This window comes from Anastrepha obliqua, chromosome 5 (genome assembly GCF_027943255.1).
Source record: "Anastrepha obliqua isolate idAnaObli1 chromosome 5, idAnaObli1_1.0, whole genome shotgun sequence".
Classification (NCBI taxonomy): Eukaryota; Metazoa; Arthropoda; class Insecta; order Diptera; family Tephritidae; genus Anastrepha; species Anastrepha obliqua.
This window is the reverse complement of record NC_072896.1, coordinates 13,066,633-13,087,074: the sequence shown is the minus strand read 5'-3', so window position 1 is coordinate 13,087,074 and position 20,442 is coordinate 13,066,633. Positions and strand designations below refer to the sequence as shown.

General features: G+C 36.3%; 2 protein-coding genes across 2 annotated transcripts in view; both read right to left on the bottom strand.

The window, feature by feature from the left end:
- The window catches only part of LOC129247446 (uncharacterized), a 311,844-nt gene that overhangs the window by 263,777 nt on the left and 27,625 nt on the right, over nt 1–20,442 (bottom strand). The gene's annotated exons all lie outside the window — the stretch shown is intronic.
- LOC129248635 (alpha-crystallin B chain) lies at nt 1,084–2,599 on the bottom strand. The gene has a single exon (XM_054888258.1). The coding sequence runs from the start codon at nt 2,351–2,353 to the stop codon at nt 1,628–1,630; it is 726 nt and encodes a 241-aa protein (XP_054744233.1). The 5' UTR covers nt 2,354–2,599; the 3' UTR covers nt 1,084–1,627.

Here is a 20,442-nt window from a genome sequence, read left to right as displayed (position 1 = left end):
ATATTTTCTGGTTAGGATGGGTTAAAACTAATTAGGCGTACAGTGCGCCGATTTCTTTAACTGTAATAGAATTAAATTCGCTTTCAAAAAATATTGGACTAGATTTTTCTTCAACAAAGAACCTCTACAAATTGTTAATAAGTGCATTGTTCAACTAAATTCTTAATATTATCTAATATTCTTCCTTAGTAAATTATTATTTATTGTATTTTATAAGAAATGTTACATTGTTTCATTCATTACAAGGAAACTGATAAATTATTGGTTTGCTTTATTTTTGATTAAATTATTTATTATTTATTTGTTTAAATTATTTATAGATCACATTGAACTGTTTTTCATGGTCTGTGAGAAATACTTTTAGACTATTAAGCGAATAAATAAATAAATACTCCAAGGCATAAAAAAGCGTGTGTCTATAGACGATTTGGTCTGATATTGCTTATTATAAAATGAAATATCGTTTACAACCTCATTAGACGTCGTCCTCCAGCTATCTATTAACACGTTCCCGCCGGCGCTGTTATTCATGGTCTTCGCCCACAAACGGCAATGTTTAAATCTTTTCGCTCTATCGGAAGCGATTGCAGGTCATAAAACGAAATTTTTTCATAAGGGTAGTCGTTTATGGCATCGCATTTCATAGGTACCGTTTAATAAAGTACCATTGGTGGTACACGCCGCCTCATGAAGCAATCTTGTGCGGGCCACCGGTGGTACGCGCCGGCGTGAACGTGTTAATTCCGCAATTAAATTAAATATTGTTTTGGTTTGCCTTTTCTTTACACCCTTAATAAAAATTCAACAGACCAAAAACACTAAAATATTCCATCAAACCGATTTCTACGAAGAAAAACCTTGTGAAACAGTCTTGACAGGGATTGTCAACTTTGCAGCTAATCTGCCATATGTGAACGGGTAAATTAATTTTTGTGGATTTATTACTAATCACTGCATTTTGGAACGTACATACTTTATATCACGCATTCATCACTTTCCCAAGAGCAAATTTCAATAAATTCCCAAATATGTGAAACAAAGAATTTTCTCATCAATAAAAACAAACATTTTTGTTTCGCCATAGACTTCCATCCACAAAACATTTCCTTTATTTATTAATTAAGATATGAATATTAATAGCACTATTTAGTTTTTGATGAGAAGAAGTTAGACTAGAGGTTTTTGACTTAGGCGTAAATAAGTATTTTTAATAGCATCGTTGTATTCCCATTAAAAGTATTCGTATTAAGAATATTGATATTTTTGCGGAAGGCCAAAAAACTTGGTTCCTGTTTTCATACATTAATTAGGTGCAAGCTATACTTGTGCGGCATAAACTTTTTATTTTTTTAAATGTGAGTTACGGAACACTGTGCTTGGTAGGAGTAAAATTTATATTTCATTTGTGCTTTCTTTGTTTTGAAATTTACTTCTATTGAAGCATATTTTTTGGTATTAAATTTCTTTAAAATTTATTTCACTACTCCACAATCGCCGCTGTCTGTTATCACAAGCATTTAATTTTCGGTTTTCCATTGCTTTTCTTTCCAATCCTGCATTTTTTAAAGTACTCCTTAAAGCCTGTGCGCCACTTTGTGATAACAGCAACAGCAGCTTGCGTTGAATTTCATTTCGTATCTCCCGTAGAATCAAAACGCGCTTTCTTCGACTGCTCTTCTCCCCCTTCCTTGCCCTCATCGATCTCCGCATTCTTCTCACCATTCTCAATAGCTTTGGCGTGTTTGTCATTGTTGTTGGTGGTAGTAGTGCCAAAATATGCTCCTGTTTGCTCAATATCCACCAATCGCTCCACATCGTCTAGCGGTGGTGGTGCTGGCACCATAATTGTCAATATACCATCGGTGGAACGTGTGGCTTTGGCTAGCGTGGCATCGTAGTTTCTCGGCAGTTTATATTTGCGCGTAAATTCGCGTGTAATGCAAAACGTGCTCTTTTCCCCACGATCGTCCTTTTGTTTGCCCGTCAAAATAACGGTGTCATTATTGCGCACCTTCACTATGAGTTCATCGTCGCGGAAGTGATGCACATCGATGACAACCTTGAAGGTGCCCTTACCATTGCTGTCCGGCTCATCGCCCGTCTCGATGGTCACACGACTAGCCAAGCACGAACGATGACACCAAGGCCCGTCGTCACTCCAGTGATGTAAGTGCCAATCGCGTCCGCACACATCTACATCGATGTCATGGTGAGCGAAGGTCGATTTCCAACGACGTGAGGTCGGACACCTGGCATGATAGCTAAAACTATCGAAAGGCCAGAGACGCGTGGAGGGCCAATGCCAAAAGTGATCATGTGGCCAGTCCCAGTCCCAATCCCAATGTACTGGCATGACGTTTGATAGTAAGTCAGCTGCGTTGGTACTTCGATTTTTTGCTATTTTACTTTTTTCGCACGTTTTACGCCGCGCTAAGCGACGGCATGAACGTCGTCGTTATCGTTATCCTATCGTTGCCGATGTCGAATTGTTTTCGATTTGTGTCGTGCAGTTGGATGTGCAGTTGTGGTTGCCGATACGCTACGACAACAAAATTTTTTTGGGCTCGCCACCAAAAAAAGTGTTGCCACTACCGCTCACGGCACGTGCCAAGTTCGTACTGATTTGAATGCGCGTTGAACGATTGGCAATGAAGCCTTCGCCTTCGCAACCGGGCCGTTAACTGAGTGCTGGAATTCGAGGTGAATTTCATGCCAAGCAAGCATTATTTCGTTTCTAGTGCAGCTAATTATGCAAGAATTTGCGCTTACACGGCAGTAGTGCCGTTTGGATAGGCGAAAAACTTGGGTATCGTTGAGGCAGGATGGAACTGGGGTAGTTTGCATAGTTTCCACCAATACTCATAAAAGCGACTGAGTTGCTGGTAAAATCAATTACTTCGTAAATGAAGTGTAAATTCGTAATGATAAGTTGGTGCTGCTGTTTGTTTGTTTGTATTTTTCCTACTTGAGCTTAGGGCTCAGTAAGAATTTGAATTTCTATTTTGGTTTGAGTTCGGGTTTTAGTATGAGATTGAATTTGAGTTTGAGATTAACTTTGAAGTTGAGTTTGAGGTTGAGTCTGAGGTTAAATGTGAGTTAAAGCTAGATTTAGAGTTAAAACTTGAAATTCATCTTAAAATGTGAGTTTGAATTTCAGTTTTAGGTTCGAGTGTGAGTTTGGGCCTAGGCTCGAGTTAGAGTTAGATTTAGAGTTAGAATTAGAGTTAGGGTTAGAGTTAGAGTTAGAGTTAGAGTTAGAGTTAGAGTTAGAGTTAGAGATAGAGATAGAGTTAGAGTTGGAGTTAAGTTAGAAGTAGAGTTATAGTTAAAGTAAGATTAAACCTTGTGGTTGAGTGTGAGTTGAAGTATGGGTTTGAGATTAAGATTGAACCGGATCCCAAGGTTGAGTCTGAGTTATAGGTGGTTATAATCAATATTTGAATTAGAATTACAGTTAAATTTGAAGTTTGAATGTGAGCTGTATTGCGGGTTTGAATTTCAGTTTGAGTTTGATCTTGAACTTGAGCTTAAGCTTGAAATTCAAGTATGTTTGAGTTTGAGGCTGAGGTGGATTTAAGTTTACGCTAAAGTTTCTCTTAACTTTCCGGTTCGTAGTTATTTAAGCGCATTGGCAGTGTTACCTTCACAAACATTTGTATGCACAGTTACATTTCCGCGTTCCATTGTTTGATCAATAATCGAATTTCGGAATAACAAGCACAACAAACTTCATGCCGTTTAGCTTCACTCAGTGGGCTATGACAGTCAGGCGCTTAAGTTTCCTGTCTAAATAAAAGTATACACATCTGCCACCACATGCAAACGTACATTTGTATATCCCCTTCCACACATTCACACACACACACGACATGTCTGCCGTGTTGTACGTGGCGTATGAGTGTTAGAAAAATGCACGTATCCATCGGTAACTCTTGTTTCCTTTTGCAAAAAACTTTATACCCCTCCCAATGGCGACCCCTCCCAATGGGCTGGTAAGCGATTTAGTTAGAAAACATGTGAGCATGTAAGTACCTAAATACCATTGCGGTGAGCGATTCGCTTCTATGAGCTACGCGTTACTCTTCGTGCAACGAATTTACACGCTTTCGCTACGGAAGTGTTACTAATGAAATTCGTGACCTTAGGAGATAGTAAACAACATCGAGGGAAAGACTGTCGTTGCAGTGCTCAACGCGAGAAAAAACAAAATGTGGTGGCATGCGCCATTTACTCGGCAGTGTGGCGGTGTTGGCACGGAGGTCGTTTCCAATGCTTACTTCGCAAGCAGAAACAAATTTTGCACAAAGAAATAAATTTATTTTAAATGAAATAAAGCAAAGCAAAGCGAAAAGAAACCAATGAAGCAGTTAAAGTGGAAGAGATAGAAAAATGTGGTTGACAGCAGAAGGTTACAGATGTAGTCGCAGCATTGCAATTCGAGATGGAGCGCGATGCTATCTGACGAATAGACAGTTAGACGGTTGAACGGAAATGAAATTAAATAGTTGTGCGCTACTTATTTTGAAATTGGCAACAGCTGGCTGCTGTAATGCAATATAGCGATGCAGCAGGGGAACTGTGTTGATAATCACAATGGAGACAATAATTTAAATTCATAGAAAAAATTTAATTAAAAATGCGGCATGCATTTAAGTGAAAAAAAAATATATATATGAGCAGACATACATATTTCCAGCGCAGATTATTAAGTTGATATTGAGAAGCTACATACACAAAAATGTTGTCCATGCATATCTTTCGCCGAAGTATCTTTAGCAGAAATAGCATTTGGTTACAATTTTCCTTTTTAATCTTGCGTTCAACCGCAAATTTACCAAAAAGCGCTTTACCCTCAATGGGATAAACTTCAGACATACTTTCACGCACGTGTAAGTATTGTGTGAATAATGCAAATAATAAAATGTTTCGAATTTTTTAATGTAAGCTGTTTGCCTGTGCCTTCAATTTGCCAACTCAAGATGGCTAAGGCACCCCATGTGATGTTATGTGAAAAATCTGTTGATTGTTGTCTTTCCCACAGCTGTCTGGGTGAATAATTTATACGGATGGAATTTCAATGAAATTACACATTCAAGGTAAATTTTGATAAAAATGGTCATGTATATGTAAAGGTGTGAGTAAAGCTAAGCATTTCGATTTTGCTGTCCATTAAATTACGAGCCTCTTATCAAATTGAACATAATGAGCAGACGTTTGGCATTTAAGCCAGAATATTTGATACGTCAAAAGTGCTAATGGACTCTGCTTCATGGAAACTACGGCGCAGCTTATGGAAGCATTCTAAGAAATTTGTTAAAACATATTAAATCGAGCGGAGAATATAAATCTATTTTACTTGAGATTGCGAAAAAATACATTGCAGTAATGGCAGGCAACTCATGGACGGTTCCAGGATAGCTCAAACTGCGTTCGTTGTCGTAAAAGAGCAAAAAAAAAATCTCTCTTACGGACTACTATTCGCCTTTTGCGCAACATTTACAGCAGAGGCCGTAGCCATTTGCCTTATCAATTGTTTCACGAAGAGTACGAATGAATTTTTAGTCTGTTTTGCAAAAATAGAAATTACATCAGTTTGACTTTATAAGAAGCAAACTCATTGGCAACCCATGCAAAATTAAACTTATTTGGCTGCCAGGCCACGTAGATAATATTAAAGCTAACAAGTTTTCCGAAGCAATTAAAAAAAAAGTTAATTTTGTGGTATACCTGCTGCGACAACCAAGATCACATTCAAGAATGACATTTAAATAAAAAAAATTAATAAATAATTGGAGTGTACACTTCTGTTAGGAGTTTGGCCGAGTTCCCCCTCCTATTAGTGGGATGCGCCTTGTTTTTTTTTCTAGTTTTATCCTGACTCCGAACGGGAAATGGTTTTCTATGAGCAGCTTTTTCATGGCAAATATACACCCGGTGGTCTGACATTGCCTGTCGAGGGAGGGCCGCTATTAAAAAAAAAACGTTTCTACCATTTTGCTCTTTAGTTCACGGACATTCGAATTTACGCACTCATAAATGGTAGCTACACACCAACCCATTCGATTACGGTGGCCGCCTGATATATACCGACTTATAAAGCATCAAAGGCCAATTAAACTACTACCGGATTAGATTAACTATAACCACACTTATACCTCGAACAATTCTGATCGCATACCACCATGTTTTATGAACTCAGTTCCGACGAACATGAGAATACATTCATCCTCGCCTAGGCCGCACAATAACAACTACTAAAAACACCCATCAGAAAATAATATTGCTACTGTCTTATTGATCTACATACCAGCTAAAAGCCTTGAATGCTGGCGCTACGTCTTTGAAGTTTACAATTTGAAAAAGGCGAGTCAAGAAGCACCTCCTAAAACACTCTAGCTAAAAAACCCATTGTATTCGAAGCTTTGGAAAGTAAAAGGGTAGATAGTCAAGGAGAAAAGGAGAGATGTAACGGAGAAAAAGAGATAGGATGGAATAGAGATAAAAATAGTGATAGCTAGTTCTGTTTGATTTTTCCAGAGTTCCTGGCAAATCTGAAAATATTCCCCAATTTATTAGAAAGAATATTACTCATTCTCATGACATATGAACCCAGGAATTCGTAGTCTTGCTTTAGCAAACACCAGATACTCAAAGAGGAAATACTCAATGCTATCCTCCTTATGTCTGAACATCTTTTCTACCAAGTTTTAGAAGAAAGTTCGCCAGTTTCCTGTTCGGGCTGGACGCAAAACTCGTGCAGTTCTACAACGTTTTAGACTGGGCCATCGCTCTTTATGTATCGTAAATTACATACAAAATCGCTGATCCAATTCATGATTCCTGTAGAACTGATTCCGATTAATGGCTCTGCTGCCTATAGGGGAACTGCTGATCCGCAGTAGGCCAATTCATCGGCAATTTCATTCACTTGAACACAGCGGGATGCTGGAACCCATCTAAGTAAAACCCTATTCTGGCTTGCAACAGAATTGAGCTTTTTTTTACATTACTGAACTATTTTTGAGGTTTCCTATGCGTTCTCCAGTGCAACTTGACTGTCACTAAACACATTTAGCATTCCCCTAAATCTATAGCTTGGACACTTGATATCCGAATTTTAAAAAGCAAAATGTCATTATTCGAGTCTTGAGAAGCTCTACATTTCATTCGAATATCTGTTTGAGCTCTACTCCGACATTCTCTAATAAGCCGTCTTATTTTCATCAAGCGAGTATTTCGAACGCTCCTTAAGGGACGAAAGCAGTGATTTTCGCCCTTACCGAAGCTGTGTTGACTAAGCCAATACTCTTCGCAGCATTGTAGAACAATTAGTTGAGTGGCACTCCCCGCTTTACATGCGGTTCCTTGACTTTAAAAGAAGGCATTCGGCACAATCCAGCGAGATTCGACATGGCTGGCGTTGAGTAGATATGGAGTTCCCGCTAAGATAATCCTCTCTTTAAAGCACTTTACGAGAACTCCGAACTGGCAGCGCTTCACGACGGCAACATCAGCGACCCATTCATCACCAGCGCAGACGTAAGGTAAGGTTGTCCCTGTTCACCCCCTCCCTTCGCCATCGTCCGAGACGTTTTGAGCCAATTGCCCCTACATAAAAGAGGGATCGAATGGAGTTCCAACAGATATCATGAGGACCTGGACTTCGCCGATGACATCTGCCTCCTCTCTCACCAACTCACTGACATGCAAGCGAATGCGCACAGACTAGTCACGCTGGCACGCTCTGTCGCACTGGAGGTCAGCATCGCCAAGACCAAGGCTATGAGAGTCAACCACAATAAAACGGTAAAGAAAATATATGTAAAATATCTTTAAATGTTCTCTGGATTACTCCATTGTGTGAGTATATTGAATTTCCTTACAAATAAAACTATGTACATAAGATCGCTCTTAGGTACCAAAAAACAGTGGATACTACTAAGATAGCATCTTAATGATTTTCGAAATTCCGTCTTCGTACCAGAAATCATATTTATGGAGCCTACGCATTGATTTTATTGCTTCCGGTGGCATCTTAAGATCCAAGGGGAGCAAAGACAGTATATCATTTAGGGTATCACCGCCGGTTGTACTCACGGCACCCGCGACGCATTAACATGCACTTTTTTGCAGTCTGCTGAGGTGTGTACTCAACCATAGTCCGTCGTCACCAAACCACAGAGAAGTCTGATACGTGCTGTTTATATGCACGGGACCACAACAGATTTCTGACCCCAGGCTTACCAGAGGCTCTTCGGCATTGCTAAAAAATCTTTAATGGCCTTTCCATCTTCAGCGAAACATGTGTCTTTAAAGTCAGTTTCTTGTCTAAGATTACTCCTAGATATTTAACTTCGTCAGCTTGTGTTTTTTTGGTTTTATTCAAAATTAGCATTATTCATCAACGTAATTATCTTCAAGAACAAATCAATCGTTCCAGTGCCGCTTTAACATTTCAATACATTTTTGTAGAACGGTTTTTTTTTGTGCCTCAAAATAGGCCTCAGTTTCAGCGATAACCTCTTCATTCGAGCGAAATTTTTTACCAGCGAGCATTTTTCTTTAGGTCTGCGAACAGCCGGTAGTCGCTGGGAGTCAAATCTGGCGAATGCTGTGGATGTGGGAGCAATTTGATCAATTCGTTTTAATTCACTTGTGACAAGGTGCGTTGTCTTGATGAAAGAAAACAGTGAGCAAACGCGGCACCCACTTTGAACAGAGCTTTCTCATAGTCGTATGCTCATGCAATCTAAAGCCAACACGTTCTCTTGGTGTCTTTACGATATCAGCTGACTCACGCAATTTTACTTTTCGATCATTCAAAACGAGTTTGTGGATTTTTTGAGGTTTTTATGTGTTAGCACCTCTTTGGACATTTTGGCACTGTGTTATGCATCATCGGTGCCTGTACGACTACGTGTGAAGTCAGAAAACCATCGTCTTATTATTGTTTCTGATAGAGCGGAGTCTTCATAATACTTTCCCAGCCATTGCTTTGTTTCAACGGTATTTTTTCCAATCAAGAAGCAGTGTAAAATTAAAAGGCGAATTTTTTTTTATCTATTGTTTTGAAAAGAACAAAAGTAGCGTCACTCTTAGCATAAAAACTCTAGAACTAAAGAATAGAATATCATGAAATTTTCACAGCTGTTTTTTTAAGGTTAGTACTAACTGAAGAAGAGGTGAATGCTATAAAACTAGTGCCATCTATGTGTTAGTGCCACTTATTGAAGTTCAATTAATTGTGCATTCTGTTCATTCATTTGGACCATCGTTTGAAAATGTTGTAACAAGTAACTTTTCTTTCATTATTATTATTACTTTTTTAAAACTGATTTTTTATTTATGGCGCTTATTTTATGAGAACCCTGTGTGAAACAAGGTGAGAGTTGCTAGTAACTATGTAAAAATAAAAAATATTTTTGAAGTGAAACTTCTTTAGCGGCGGTTTGATATTTGAGCGAGAATGGAGAGTGAATTGGAAAAAATGTAACGTTTAGAGATTTCGTTACGCGAAAGAGAAAAAAAGATACAACGTAGAGAGAAAGAGAAGGAGAGCTATACATCATAATGTTACGCGACAGAGAAAAAATCAGAAAAAAAGTTGCTGGTCATGTTGCAGCTCATAATATCAGTAAAACAGCGGTACCAATCGGACGACGCACATTAACAATCCCGCTTAACAACAATAAAGCGATTAACGCTAAACGATCACATTTTCCATTAGTTTGTGCTTGTGCGACGACCATTCACAAGTCTCAGGGAAGCACGTATTCTGAAGTTGTTTACGCATATGATAAAAAACATTCGTAATGATTAGTTTACGTTGCTTTATCACGAGTCACTTGTATTGAAGGTTTATGGATTATAACGAACGGAAATGATTTTAGATTCCACCGTGGTCGACGAGCATCAGTCAGTATGTCTCATTTACAAGATGAATTCCGCAGACTATCGTTAAAAAAACTGGAAACTGTGGATAAACAAATAATCGATTTCATGACTCAGAGAAGAGGGCTATCTGTATATACTCTTAATTGTCAGAGCCTACGAGCAAATTCTGCAGATTTAACAGACTCTGTCATCCGCAAATCGAGTATAGTACTTTTGTCCGATACTTGGTTAAACGATAACGAGGATATTAGTATTCCAAATTTCAATTGCGTCATCAAATATAAGCGACTAAATGTTAGAGCTGGCGGTGTGGCAATCTACCACAATCAAGATGATAGCGTAAATATCGTCACACCAAACATGGAAATGACTGCAAGGCAGTCTCAGTCATATTCATCAACAGTCACACCAGTTGGCGATGTTTGCATTGCAGAATGTCAAACGCTGAATGGAAAAACTATTGTCATAGCCGCCATCTATATCTCATCGAACCAAAATCTTGATGGCATAATATATTTCATTCACCGTTCACTACTGGCTTACAGCCACGCAGGTGCAAAATTTTCACACGTATTTCATATTTCAGCTATCTCAAACCAATTATATCAGTATTACCAATTGAACCACCAACAGATGATAGCATAATGCATATATAGTTAATAAAATCGAATTTTGGTTACACAAATTTTATACTGTTGTATTTCTTTTGAAATTATCCCTGTCTTCTTCTCTTCCTCTCTCGCTCTTTCTCTCTTTCTCTCTCTCTCTCTTATTCACACTCATTCACACACAGAAGTTTCCCTTCTACCACGTGTACGATGCTGCACATGATTTTTTTATTTATTTTTTATTTATAAAAGAACCAACTATAAATAGTTGATACACTGAGATAATAAGCTTTGGCGGCTAAGGCCTTCGGCTGAAAATTAAAATCAAAACTATTATTGTGAAGATACATGTACTTATATATTGTATTTCTCATCAACTCAACCTATTCTCTATTCCACTTATATATATAAGTACATATATAAGTAGTACATATATACATTTAACATTCATAGAGTTGGTCAAGCATTTACTATAAGTAATCTGATATTATGTATGCAAAGTACATGAATAACGCATATATGTAGGTATGTGCGCTTCCTCGTAAACTTTTTGACCCACTTTATAAACTTCTGCTTCATAAAGTAGCCAAGCATTGGTACTTTTGAGAGTCTGCCATGTAATATACACAAATGTGGATTAAGGATAAATCCCTGCTTTCAATTGATATGGTCAATAAGCATATATGTGCATGTGCGTGTGCGTGAGGCCACGTGGATGTGCTCGGCTCAGCTGCGTCAATTCTGAGTTCATTGGCTGCGCTTTGCGGTTGAATGAAGATGCAGCGGCAGTAGCATGGGAGCCAACATTTTCAACTTAAAGTTTGCCCCATTCAGCACACACCAGTGTAGAGTAGCGCGGCAAAAGCAAAAATTTAGCTTTTGTTAAGTTGCCATCCTGCATTTTACGAGTGCCACTATGCTTTTTTTTAATCTCTCAAAGCTGCAAAGTTACGCGTTCTTACCCTTTTGCCTGTTTCCTGTTATATGCCCGTTTGTAATTTTTTTTTGTTTTTTTTTTTTTGTATATGAAATGTGTGCATATTTTAATATTTATATATGCAAGCAGTACATTTTTTGCATTGTACAACAAGCCAAAAATTCGTACATACACGTTTGGCGTTTTCCGCTTTATTGGAATTTCTGTGCCAGTGTTTATTGACGCGAGACGATCGCTTCAAAAATCGTAAACCCGAGCCGTACAGAGGTGTGCAAGCTGTTGGTCTGTTTGCGGTGATTGGCAGTTGATAGACATTTCTGGGCGGTTAAGTGGAAATGGCAATAATAACGAAATAATTGTAGTGGCACTCGAAGATGAAGCATTTTCAAGTTTATAACTCAACTTTTAACGGCTAAAAAATGGTTCCTTACGTATAGCCTCTAAAATATTTCATACTACGAATTGGCCATATTTTTTTGGCTCTATATTATTTAAACTGAAGAAACACCTCTATCAAGTCAGCATTAGAAAAACTGATATCTGCACACTTCAACTGAGGACAAAGCGCAGCAAAGAAAGAATTTCGTACCGGAAAAGATCAGTGCACTTTGAGTGCTGCAAGAATTTCGGGTACATTTTTGTAAATTTGTTTTGCTGTGAAATATTTGAAACCTGGTCCGACATATGCATTCAAAAAAAAGTTTCCGCAATATGCCTTTCAATGCTCTGAAAAAGTCGTTCAAAAACGGACGAACATGCATTCTGTTAGGTAAGGTTATAATATATTATTTTGAATAGCCACAGTTGGCTAATATATCCAAAAATCCAAAGCGGGTCATAAATAGGAGTAAGAGCTTCAGGATAAAATATAACTCATAACTTGCTCAAAAAGTATCTCTAGCTGCCAATGAATCTCTGACCAAAGGTAAACCCTTCCGGAAAGTATTCAAACAGAAAAATAGAATCGTTTTTAAAACTGGGCTTAAGATAGTCTGTTGAAGGTCCAATATCATCAACAGTTAAGTAGGTAGGGTGGCTGTCCTAATGACACACTAAGACCTGTCGTAGAGCCATTTTGGTATCACTGGAACATTTCCTGCCAAGAGTTCGAAGCCTCCTGCTGGTTAAGATTTAACACTCCTGATTGGCCTAAGCCTGATTGTTTCCTCTTCTTCCGTGATAAGACAGTTTCTACAAAAATTGTAGTATGAAAGTCCCAACCTTCTCGCGTGATTGAAATGATTGGGCAATACCACGATTCACAGAGTCAACCCCACGGCCTATTTTCTTATCTAATTTTGGACTATCTGACACATGATTTATCATATATGATTATATGATTTTCGTTAGCAACAAATCTGTTATCCCATTCCTCTTTCAAAGAAACCACCGTGATGAGTGATTTATTTAAGTTAATGTCCTTGGTCTTACTCAATTCATTGTACCAGGAATACAGGAGAAATTATCTAACATTGACGAGTTCCCTCTACAGTTCGTTCTGAGTAAGTCGACTTTTCTAAATCTGAGAGCTGAATTGGCATCAATTTGCTTGCCGAATTACTCTATATAGTTGGTTGAGCATTCTATTTAGTGTCTCTGTAGGTGCAGTCCTGTAAGCCCCGCAGACTGGGCATCCTTTGTGCATGTTCAATTGATATATAATATAAGTGTTTCTTATCTAAATCCGGCCACAATACTACCGAATCTTAGAATTGGTCTTATGTAAAGCCGCTGTACGATAAAAGGGGAAAGACGCCAACTTAATTCGATTGCGAACTTTTTGCAAGAGTGGAGTGCTATTGTAGCTCTTCTTTCGTTATCTTCGACATTTGACTTCCATCTGAGCTTTCTGTCTATGATTAGTTCTAAGAAGGCTTCATCCCTCAAAGAAAGTGCCGGACCAGCTAGCGTCGTATGAGTTATTTCTGGAATTCTGAGTCTCCTAGCAAATAAGATGAGTCCAGTTTTATTAGGGTTGATGCTTAGCCCATTTGCTTTTGACTAGTGTTTAACCATATTTAGTAAATTTTGCTTGATTTCGCATGGTCTATTGGGAAATTTCCTTCTTACAAAGGGTGATTTTTTAGCTATTATCTTTTTAAACAGTTGCTTTAAACAGCTGACACACGTTTCGTGTTTTGTTTCACTGTCAAACATCTTCAGTTTGGTCTATAATTTAACCATGAATCGTCTTACAAACGAACAACGCTTGCAAATCATTGAATTTCATTATAAATATGCGTGTTCTGTTAAGAAAGTTTATCGCGCGCTTCTTTCATTTTATGGTCAGTTTAATCGACCCCCTGAAGCGGTTATTCGAGCTATTGTTACTAAATTTAGAACCAAATTTACATTATTCGACATCAAACCACCAACACGCTTACGTAGAGTGCGAACTGAAGAAAATATCGCAGCTGTATCGGCCAGTGTTAATGATGGCCATCAATTATCGATTCGTCGCCGTTCGCAGCAATTGGGCCTCTGTTACTCAACAACGTGGAAAACTTTGCGAAAGGGTTTAGGTGTGAAGCCTTTCAAAATACAGCTGGTGCAAGAATTGAAGCCGAACGACCTATCGCAACGCAGCATTTTTGGTGAAAGGGCTCTTGGAAAGTTGGCCGAAGATCCACTTTTTTATCGAAAAATTGTGTTCAGCGACGAAGCTCATTTTTGGGTCAATGGGTACGTAAATAAGCAGAATTGTCGATTTTGAACTGCGCTAAATAAATATATTATCAACTTTCATACCCTTTATCTTTATCTTTATCTTTATCTTTATCTTTATCTTTATCTTTATCTTTATCTTTATCTTTATCTTTATCTTTATCTTTATCTTTATCTTTATCTTTATCTTTATCTTTATCTTTATCTTTATCTTTATCTTTATCTTTATCTTTATCTTTATCTTTATCTTTATCTTTATCTTTATCTTTATCTTTATCTTTATCTTTATCTTTATCTTTATCTTTATCTTTATCTTTATCTTTATCTTTATCTTTATCTTTATCTTTATCTTTATCTTTATCTTTATCTTTATCTTTATCTTTATCTTTATCTTTATCTTTATCTTTATCTTTATCTTTATCTTTATCTTTATCTTTATCTTTATCTTTATCTTTATCTTTATCTTTATCTTTATCTTTATCTTTATCTTTATCTTTATCTTTATCTTTATCTTTATCTTTATCTTTATCTTTATCTTTATCTTTATCTTTATCTTTATCTTTATCTTTATCTTTATCTTTATCTTTATCTTTATCTTTATCTTTATCTTTATCTTTATCTTTATCTTTATCTTTATCTTTATCTTTATCTTTATCTTTATCTTTATCTTTATCTTTATCTTTATCTTTATCTTTATCTTTATCTTTATCTTTATCTTTATCTTTATCTTTATCTTTATCTTTATCTTTATCTTTATCTTTATCTTTATCTTTATCTTTATCTTTATCTTTATCTTTATCTTTATCTTTATCTTTATCTTTATCTTTATCTTTATCTTTATCTTTATCTTTATCTTTATCTTTATCTTTATCTTTATCTTTATCTTTATCTTTATCTTTATCTTTATCTTTATCTTTATCTTTATCTTTATCTTTATCTTTATCTTTATCTTTATCTTTATCTTTATCTTTATCTTTATCTTTATCTTTATCTTTATCTTTATCTTTATCTTTATCTTTATCTTTATCTTTATCTTTATCTTTATCTTTATCTTTATCTTTATCTTTATCTTTATCTTTATCTTTATCTTTATCTTTATCTTTATCTTTATCTTTATCTTTATCTTTATCTTTATCTTTATCTTTATCTTTATCTTTATCTTTATCTTTATCTTTATCTTTATCTTTATCTTTATCTTTATCTTTATCTTTATCTTTATCTTTATCTTTATCTTTATCTTTATCTTTATCTTTATCTTTATCTTTATCTTTATCTTTATCTTTATCTTTATCTTTATCTTTATCTTTATCTTTATCTTTATCTTTATCTTTATCTTTATCTTTATCTTTATCTTTATCTTTATCTTTATCTTTATCTTTATCTTTATCTTTATCTTTATCTTTATCTTTATCTTTATCTTTATCTTTATCTTTATCTTTATCTTTATCTTTATCTTTATCTTTATCTTTATCTTTATCTTTATCTTTATCTTTATCTTTATCTTTATCTTTATCTTTATCTTTATCTTTATCTTTATCTTTATCTTTATCTTTATCTTTATCTTTATCTTTATCTTTATCTTTATCTTTATCTTTATCTTTATCTTTATCTTTATCTTTATCTTTATCTTTATCTTTATCTTTATCTTTATCTTTATCTTTATCTTTATCTTTATCTTTATCTTTATCTTTATCTTTATCTTTATCTTTATCTTTATCTTTATCTTTATCTTTATCTTTATCTTTATCTTTATCTTTATCTTTATCTTTATCTTTATCTTTATCTTTATCTTTATCTTTATCTTTATCTTTATCTTTATCTTTATCTTTATCTTTATCTTTATCTTTATCTTTATCTTTATCTTTATCTTTATCTTTATCTTTATCTTTATCTTTATCTTTATCTTTATCTTTATCTTTATCTTTATCTTTATCTTTATCTTTATCTTTATCTTTATCTTTATCTTTATCTTTATCTTTATCTTTATCTTTATCTTTATCTTTATCTTTATCTTTATCTTTATCTTTATCTTTATCTTTATCTTTATCTTTATCTTTATCTTTATCTTTATCTTTATCTTTATCTTTATCTTTATCTTTATCTTTATCTTTATCTTTATCTTTATCTTTATCTTTATCTTTATCTTTATCTTTATCTTTATCTTTATCTTTATCTTTATCTTTATCTTTATCTTTATCTTTATCTTTATCTTTATCTTTATCTTTATCTTTATCTTTATCTTTATCTTTATCTTTATCTTTATCTTTATCTTTATCTTTATCTTTATCTTTATCTTTATCTTTATCCTTATCTTTATCTTTATTTTTATCTTTATCTTTATCTTTATCTTCATCTTTATCTTTATCTTTATCTTTATCTTTATCTTTATCCTTATCTTTATCTTTATTTTTATCTTTATCTTTATCTTCATCTTCATCTTTATCTTTATCTTTATCTTTGTCTTTATCAAAGGCAAATATGAAAATTTAAAGTAAGACGTTAACTCACAGCAGTAGCAGCAGAAATGTTTATTTTATTTGATAAAACAATTAATATCAACTCTGTAGACTTAAGGAATAAAATGTGTTTGTAGTTGTGTCCATGTACTGGATTGTGTTACCAAATCCTTTACAAATTTGAGTATTAGTTCTGTCGTGTCATATCCCTCCCAATTTGTTTTTTCCTCTTCTGCACTCACAGTGTTTCAAAGCAATACAAGTATAATGCCGTTCGAATTGTATATCTATGAATCTGCCTTTGTGTGCAAACAAGTAAATTTCCATATTTGCTATGGCGTTCATATTAAATCCGCTCAATATTGATGCACATAGAAATACACACTGGCATATGTAGATACACCTATTTTCCCATTCTATCAACTTACCATACAGACATATACGCGTATATGTACCCATATATGTGTAGAGGTTGTAATGCATTTGTGTGCAGTTGTCATTTATATTGATTGTCAATGTGTGCAATTGCTCTTTGGCAGCGCTCAGTGATGAACAATAGAACTCAGAACACACACAAATAGGTATTTACAGGCATGACCATAAATATTAATTTCAAATTCAAAATCGTGTTCAGTATCGGTATTGTCAGTGGTACAATACTTTCATTATTAAAGGGAATATTGAATAAAAGGACACAGTGCATGGAAATGCATTTATTGGGCCTATAGGTATTGGAGAAGAAAGTGGAATATTATTGAATATATGAAGGGCTCATTTCTGCATACTTTACAGAATATATAGATTTAGTATAAATTAGTGCAGTTGTCTTGCTAGAGAAATATCACCAAATTCTATTCAACCAAAAGTTGTTTAGGGTTTAGCCCAACCAATGAAGTGTATTTACTCATGCAAGCTGCGACTGTAAGAACAAACGCATGGTTTGTATTATGGGATTACGCGACAAGAAATTATAGGTAGTAGGAAAATTATTGCAATTTATAAAAAAACGATAAATGGGGAAAACCATAAACTTTTTGCACCCGCATGCACATTTTTATACCACGCACATATGTGAGCTGGGGTTTAAAGCCTAGACTTGTATATTGGATGTATACCGCCATAGTGAGACCGATTATGTCATACGGAGCATTAGTATGGTGGCCTGAATTAAGCATACAGTAGAACAACAGTAACAAGCGTACAATGAGGAGCCTGCTTAGGAATAACTGGAGCTATGAAGTCGAGTACAGCAGAGGCACTTAATGCCTCTGACTGTTACCAACAGACTTACAACTACGGCTAACAGCAACAAATACCGCCTTCGGAAAGAAGAAGAAGGTGGTTTTTGGAATGCTAGGATTTTGGTCATGGTATTATTTTAGGCAGCCAAAAGCTTATTAGCAACCCATTAGATTTTACTACCGCCTTCCTACATTTTAGATTCGATTTTAGAGTAAAGTTCCCCACGCGAAAGGAATGGGTTTTGAATACAGTAATCAAAGACAATACAACTACACTTCGCACTGACGAATCCAACATGGACTGCGGCGTCAGCCGGTGTATATACATGAATACCTGCAAAATAAGTAAACAAACGTGGCCCAATTTCAACAAATCCAGAACTCAGGAGTTGTTAAGAAAGCCTAGAACAGACTCGATTAGATTAGATTTGTGTGGGGTTGGACAAGTCCAAGCACTCAGTCAGAAGACCATTGTACTATACCCGCATTGATTTCATTAGAAATAATAGAGAGATAGGAAAGATAAAATGTGGGTGCTAAGACGGAAAACTTAGTTTGAGGTCTCTCTTCCACAAATCTCTGGGATTCATTGATGAATCTTAAGAGATCCGGTAGAGGAAGAGTATGAACTTTATCCATACTCAGTATATCGCAACCCAATATCCTAAGTGTGATTCTGGAAAACGCCGGACAGCTGTAGAGAAAATTCTCTGCAGTGTCGTCATTCTTAGGACAGGATAGGCATATCGAGCTGTCGTCTATCTTCATAGCAACCATATGCTGACCACAGGCGTTGCGCCCTGTGATTACACCCACCAGTACTCTCAGGTCCTTTCTGCTGAGTTTGAGGAGAAAGGTCGCTATTTTCCTGTTTGGCTCTTTCATAAAGCACTTGGCAAATCTGCACGAGTTCAACTCAGACGAACGACCTCTGTGCGTAGACCTCATGAAGTCGTCAATCCGTAGTTGAGTCGATGCGGAATTGACAGCTAGAAAGGGTTCAGGGCCTAGTGACATACATGCAGAGCCTTCATTACCCAGTTTGTCAGCTAACTCATTGCCTGTAATACCACAATGTCCGGGCACCAGAATTAGATTAACTTTGTTGTGTTTTGCAACACTGTTCAATTTTGTCTTACATTCACCCACTAACTTCGAAGAGCAGCGTGGGTTAGCAAGGTCTTTCCGTTCAGCTTGACCGTCACTACAAACTCCAATACTGTTGCCCCGCCACTTTTTCTCAATTAGCCAGTATGCGACGTTCAAGATGGCATAGACTTTCGTAAGGAATACCGTGACCATCTATCCTGTGGCATAGGAGTACTTAGTGTCTTCGTCTAAGTACCATCCAGATTCTCTACCATCACTGGTTTTGGATCTGTCGGTGTAGAAAGAGTGCTGATATCCCGTTAATAGGTTCTCTGGACCTAACCATTGATCTCTATCTGGTATCCAAACATCATACTTCCTACCGAAGCAAACGAAAAGCACCCGATTGTCCACTGGCATCGAGAGCAGTGTGCACCGCTTCGACAACTGGTGGTATATCTGATAGTGGTCAGTGCTTTCTTCATTTCCCCAGACTCCGTTTAACTTGAGCCCCTACGCCGCTTTTATCGCTTCCTTTCGAATTTGCAGATCTAGAGGTTGCAAGTTGAGAATGGCATTAAGGGCATCACCAGATGCTGTGCTCATGACACCTGGGATACCCAAGCATACACTTCTCTGTAGTCTGTTTAGGGGTTTTACTCTAGAGTTAACCGTTGTGGCTTTCCACCATACTACAGAGGCGTATGTAATAATGCGTCTAATCAGGTTGATGTATAACCAGTGTACTATCGCCGGTCTTAGACCTCATGTCTTCCCAAAGGTTCTCTTACACTGCCAAAAGACTTTTACTGTTCGAGAGACCTTCTGCTGGACGTGCTTCTTCCAAGTAAGCTTACTATCAAGGATTACTCCTAGGTATTTAACCTCAGAAGACAGTTGCAGTGTTACCCTTTTCAATGTGGGTAGTAAAAGGCCTTCCATATTGCATTTCCTAGTGAAAAGCACTAAGGTACTTTTTATAGGATTCACCGAAAGACCACGCAATTCAGCCTAGAACAGACAGCTTTCGAATGACGTCAACAATAACCGGCCACTGACCTTTGGGTAACCCTGACAGGAAGATTGGGTATGCGCACAACGATAGACGCAGAAGCTGCAATCAAGCATAATATAAGGAAACAGTATTTCACTATCTGTGTGAGTGCTCAAGTCGGGGTGCTCTACGACATAGAATTCGGGGGGAATTCTGGATGGTTAACCTGGCAGAAACTGCAGAAAAGAAAGTAGACGACATAGACAGATTCATAGACAAATCAAGATGGCTCAAAGTGGGATCTTTTGTGCTAATTGAGTCTGGGCTATGTCACTAGATAGCACCTCCACCACCACCACTCTCAGTCCTCATGATATGATACTTTACAGAAAACCTTTAAGACAAATGCGCCGAAAACTCAATAAGTAATGCTTGAGTTTATTTTGGGAAAGCCTAAAAATTATCACGCGAGTTCGCAAAGAACTTTGCAGGCTCAGCAGTCACCTGACTAAGCTCATGATGAAAATATTTGAAAGGTAAGCTCTTTAACATACCGTAA

Excerpts from the sequence above, each read along its gene's own strand:
- LOC129248635 (XM_054888258.1), bottom strand. The coding sequence starts at position 2,353 with ATGCCAGTACATTGGGATTGGGACTGGGACTGGCCACATGATCACTTT.